General features: G+C 42.1%; 1 protein-coding gene across 1 annotated transcript in view; it reads left to right on the top strand.

Moving 5' to 3' along the window:
* The window catches only part of scarb2b (scavenger receptor class B, member 2b), a 30248-nt gene that overhangs the window by 17404 nt on the left and 6844 nt on the right, over positions 1–6000 (top strand). Inside the window, exons 7-8 of the mRNA XM_035523450.1 lie at positions 2768–2946; positions 5300–5418. Coding sequence (XP_035379343.1) covers positions 2768–2946; positions 5300–5418 — 298 coding nt within the window. The remainder of the gene's footprint in view (positions 1–2767; positions 2947–5299; positions 5419–6000) is intronic.

Genomic DNA, 6000 nt, shown 5'->3' with positions numbered 1-6000 from the left:
AAGGGAGTGTGTGGGTGTGTGGGTTACTGGCAGCATGGCTGTTCTGTTTCCACACATTTATCTGTTCCAACGTTTCTGCTTCTCCCTGACTTATTGAAATATGCTGAATTGAGGCAATGGGTCTTGTACTCCCCAGCGTCGCACATGGCCACATATGTGGTGAGCCCATTTCTGTGGGAACAGGCACTTTAAACGCTGTTAAGAGTTAGACTGCTGAGGCGGCCTCCATTCTGTCTGTCTGACTGTGCTCAAAAAATCCTGAGACCTTGGAGAATTGAAATCAATTACATTTGTAGTAGTGCTTGTTTTAATGTATTGCCCATGGCATGGGTGATTATATAATCCCATAACAAGGGTGTTAAATGAGGATTATGTGTGATTATATAATCCCATATCATGGGTGTTAAATAATGATTGTGTGATTATATAATCCATATCATGGGTGTTAAATAATGATTGTGTGATTATATAAACCCACAGCAAGGGTGTTAAATGAGGATTATGTGTAATTATATAAACCCACAGCAAGGGTGTTAAATAATGATTATGCATGATTATATAATCCCACATCATGGGTGTTAAATAATTATTTTATGTGATTATATAAACCCACAACAAGGGTGTTAATTAAGGATTATGTGTGATTAGATAAACCCACAGCAAGGGTGTTAAATGAGGATTATGTGTGATTATATAAACCCACAATGTGTTAATTAAGGATTATGTGTGATTATATAAACCTACAGTGTGTTTGTTAAGGATTATGTGTGATTATATAAACAACGATATTATGTTGAGTTTATGGTTCTGCATCCAGTAAACTTGTTGAAATTGTTGAGTTTGTAAAGCTTCCACTGGACCTTTCACTGTCCTCTCATTACTTACATACAGTTGGTTTGTTTGTTTGTTTGTTTATCTTTGTTTATTGTGCAGTAAAAGGCTCAGTCCTTCATGTTCTTTGCTGGCCTCTGGCTGCGTTGTGTGACCCTTCACCTGGTGCCCCATGTTCTCTGTGACAATACTTCATCGTGGTGTGTGGGAGGGTGATATTTTCGGCGCAACCCCTGACCTAAAAACGCCCCTCTTCATCGTGGTGTGTGGGAGGGTGATATTTTTGGCGCGACCCCTGACCTAAAAACGCCCCTCTTCATCATTTCTTTGTTTAGTGCGGAAGGAATGTACAGCAACATGCGCTCATGCTCTCGCCACTCTGACATCTGCAGTTTATTTGTTTTTGTTTTTTAAAACCCTTTCATCTACTAGGTCGTTAGGGGTGACACGCGATGTTGGGTTTGTGTGATTGTCCTTCATGTTCTTTGGTGATTTACTTTTTCCCTGATTTTTAGAAAGGGAAGTGGGAGTAGCTGTCGGTCCAGATCTAAGACCTCGTGCTTCCTTTTCCAAATGATATCCTAATCAGTGGGAAGACAACCAAGGAGAACGAAGGAGGAAAACCGACGTCTGCTACTGTAGAAATGCTGGATCAGGACGGCTGCAGAGGGCTGAAACTAAAAAGTATTTGGGTAGATGGGGAGGGTGGGTGCGGCCACTGAAAACAATACAGTAGAAAAAGCTTTTGGGCGAAGCAGGTTTATTTGTTTAATACTTTTCATACACAGTGGCAATTAAAAGTACTTTTTTTGAGAGAAAAATAAAAGTTTTATTGATGTGAATATATTACTGATTTCTTTTGCAACTTTTTTCATTATCAGATTAAAATTTTATCATCAGATTCTTTAAAACTGGTTAAGCATTTATATCTGCCAAACACCTTTCAAGTTTGTAGTAATTAGATCCATTCAGAAAAGTTACTTCACTATGTTTAGGGTTAGAGTTAGGGTTAGGGTTAGGGTTAGGATTAGGGTTAGAGTTAGGGTTTAGGTTTAGAGTTCGCATTAGGGTTTAGGTTTAATATTGGGGTTAGGGTTAGGGTCTAGAAAAGTTCCTTCACTAGTATACATATTTATTCATCTTTAAAATCTCTTTCCCAAATCCAGATAAAAGACACCAGTGAATATTTACACAGTGGTGGTATCAGTTACTGCAAACCACCTAACCCTAACTCCAACCTCAACCCTAAACCTTAAACCCTCAGCCTTACCCTGAGAGGGGGCTAGCCCTCACCCTAATCCCAACCCTTAACCCTATCCCTGAGAGGTTTGCATTAAACAATCTCTAACCTGGGTCTCCACCATGAGTCTCCACCCTGGCCCCTCCTCACTCTGGGGCTCCATCCTGAGACCCACCTTGGGCCCAGCACAGCGCTTGCGGTCTGTGAAGGCAAGCTCAACACTGGCCAGTTTGTCTACATGGCTGCATGTGGTTGTGGGAGCAGATGAGATGACCTGCTCCTATATGTTGGTGCTGAAGCATCTTTGGTCTTTTTTGGGCTTTTGGGAATCTGCAGATTATGAAACTGCACTCACAGAAGCTGTTACATGGATGGGATTAAGTAATGAAAAGAAGCTTGAAGTCTATGTACTATCTCAATGACATTTGAAAGTATTTATAATGTCACTGTTACACGTACATTTGTATTAAAACTCTTCAGAAATTATTTATATTTAGCAATACACAATAAGAGTAAACACTCATGTGCAGGAACTTTTGTTTTTAAGTGAAATACATCATGTGTATGTACTGTTATGTACTATTTCAAAATGGCCTCTTATTTAGGTGTTTTTTGGACCTAGATTATGTGAGACTAAGGTACATGGGCCGTGGTGACTGGTTAACCCTGTGTTTGGCCTCATGTTCTACGCTCCAGGTCCATCTACATGCTATTCGAGAAGGAAGTGGAGGTCAAGGGCATTCCGGCATACCGATACACCCCCCCACATGAGGTGTTGGCCAGCCCAAAGAACAATCCGGAAAACAAGGGCTTCTGCCTCCCACAGGACCAGTGCCTGGATGATGGTGTGCTGAACGTAGCCACGTGTCGCGACGGTAGTACCACCTGCTTTATAAAAGAGCAAACAAGATCATGTGTTACTAACACCACTACCACAGGACAAGATCATGTGTTACTAGGGTTAGGGTTAACCATGCAGCTGCTATATCTCCAGACTTGACCCCTGATCTTGAGCCCTGACCTAGACCAGTACTGAAATACTTGGTCATGCACTTCCTGCTGTAACTATTGCAGTTCCATCCTCTGTGTTAACCCCCTGGAAAACTGCAGCTGGTCTCGTGACCAGATTACAGGGTTACGGCCCCCTCTTAACTCTCTTAACTCTACCTCTCTCTCTCTCTCCACCTCTACCTCTACCTCTCTCTCTCCACCTCTCTCTCTCTACCTCTCTACCTCTACCCCTCTCTCTCTACCTCTCTTTCTCTCTCTCCACCTCTCTACCTCTACCTCTCTCTCTCCACCTCTCTACCTCTACCTCTCTCTCTCTACCTCTCTCTTTCTCTCTCTCCACCTCTCTACCTCTCTCTTTCTCTCTACCTCTACCTCTCTCTTTCTCTTTCTCTCTACCTCTACCTCTCTCTCTCCACCTCTCTACCTCTCTCTCTCTACCTCTCTCTTTCTCTCTCTCTCTCTTTCTCTCTACCTCTACCTCTCTCTCTCCACCTCTCTACCTCTCTCTCTACCTCTCTCTTTCTCTCCCTCTCTTTCTCTCTCTCTCTACCTCTCTACCTCTACCTCTCTCTCTCTCCACCTCTCTACCTCTCTCTATCTACCTCTCTTTCTCTCTCTCTCTACCTCTCTACCTCTACCTCTCTCTCTCCACCTCTCCACCTCTCTACCTCTCTCTCTACCTCTCTCTTTCTCTCTCTCCACCCCTCCACCTCTGTCCTCCTCTACTGTCACTGCTCCACGTGCCTTCTTCTCGTTTTTGTGTGAGAGAGAGAGATGTCTTCTTATTTTTCTAACTATTTAACTGTTTTGTGTACTAGAGTTTTTAGAAAAGGCACATGAAAATTGTTTTGTTATTGTTGTTGTTGTTGTCCTACATCCATTGAAGAACTTCTTAGGCTGGTTTCAGACCTTTTTAGTAACATGAGCGCATCCCCCTTAACCAGATGCTACAGTGAGAACTTTAACTTCCTTGCAACTATCTGCTCTTGTTGCCACACTAATGGAACCACAGCAACACTGTAGCTGGTCGTAGCAGGCTGAGCGGGACACAGCCGTCATTTCAGTTAATATATCTGCTTGGCAGGGTACTGTCCTGTCAGTTGGGCTTAGCAGGGACGTAGTGCTGCTGAGATGTGTGTCTGGAGTGTGTGTGTTGGTACAGTCCAGCTAAAGAGCCCTCTCAGCACTTATACACACTCACACACACACACACTACACACATACACACACACACACACACACACACACAAATACATGGATACACACTCACACGCATGCACACACACTCACACGCCCAAATACACACATACACACACACACACACACACACACACACACACACAGAGTAGCCCCACTAACGCATGGACACTCATCCCCTCAGTTACCTACGACCCACAGTGACATGTGCCTCCTTTTACCCTGATGACATCTATGCTAAGATGCTGTAACCCACGCTGACAGAACTTATCCTTAACATCAGACGTGTAGACTTGCTTAGTCAAGCATAATTAATTCAGAAAATAATAGTGTGAGTGCATGAGTGTGTTTGTATATGTCTGTGTGTGTCTGTGTGTGTGTGTGTGTGTGTGTGTGTGTATTATTACTTACTTCCCTTCTTTAAGATTTGTTGGCCAGTTGCGGGGGAGAAACTCACATGCTTTTGTGCCTCTCATTTCAATACACGTGTTAAGATTGTCACATGATGGCTGAGTTTCAGTAACCCTAACCCTAACCTAACCCTAACCCTAAACCCTAACCCTAACCCTAACCCTAACCATAAACCCTAACCCTAACCCTAACCCTAACCCTAACCCTAACCCTAAACCCTAACCCTAACCCTAACCCTAACCCTAATCCTAACCCTAACCCTTAGATTTTGACTTACAATTTTTGTTATATATGAGGTTTTGTTTTAGTACATTTGTTTGCAGAGAAGATATGCCAAATATTAAGGTTTAGTTCTACTTGAAACTCAAATGTTCCTTTTTAACAAGTGTGTGTGGTCTGTAGTTTCTAAGGGTTGTTCATTTTCATCCCATCAGTCTTCTCTCTTCTCTTGTCTCTCTTCTCTTGTCTCTCTTCTCTTCTCTCTCTTCTCTTGTCTTCTCTCTCTTGTCTTCTCTCTCTTCTCTCTTCTCTTCTCTCTCTTCTCTCTTCTCTCTCTCTCTCTCTCTCTCTCTCTCTCTCTCTCTCTCTCTCTCTCTCTCTCTTCTCCAGGAGCTCCTGTTATAGTGTCCTTCCCCCATTTCTACCTTGGTGATAAGAAGTATGTTGATGCCATCGAGGGAATCACACCAGTCCACGATCAGCACCAGACCTTCCTGGACTTGAACCCGGTAAGCACCAAGGTCAAAGTTCAGCATAGCAGCATTCAAACTCCCATTATAGATAAATAACAGATGTGTTAGATTAGTGTTGTGTGTTCGATTAGTGTTGTCAGTTAGATTAGTGTTGTGTGTTAGATTAGTGTGTGTTCGATTAGTGTGTTAGATTAGTGTTGTGTTAGATTAGTGTGTTAGATTAGTGTGTGTTAGATTAGTGTTGTGTGTTAGATTAGCGTTGTGTGTTAGATTAGTGTTGTCAGTTAGTGTTGTGTGTTCGATTAGTGTGTGTTAGATTAGTGTTGTGAGTTAGATTAGTGTTGTGTGTTCAATTAGTGTGTTAGATTAGTGTTGTGTGTTAGATTAGTGTTGTGAGTTAGATTAGTGTTGTGAGTTAGATTAGTGTTAGATTAGTGTGTGTTAGATTAGTGTTGTGAGTTAGATTAATGTTGTGTGTTAGATTAGTGTTGTGTATTAGATTAATATTGTGAGTTAGATTAATGTTGTGTGTTAGATTAGTATTGTGTGTTCGATTAGTGTAAATTAGATTAGTGTGTTAGATTAGTGTGTGTTAGATTAGTGTGGGTTAGATTAGTG

Source organism: Electrophorus electricus, unplaced genomic scaffold (assembly GCF_013358815.1).
Source record: "Electrophorus electricus isolate fEleEle1 unplaced genomic scaffold, fEleEle1.pri S50, whole genome shotgun sequence".
In the NCBI taxonomy this organism is placed as follows: Eukaryota; Metazoa; Chordata; class Actinopteri; order Gymnotiformes; family Gymnotidae; genus Electrophorus; species Electrophorus electricus.
This window is presented reverse-complemented; position numbering and strand designations above follow the sequence as displayed.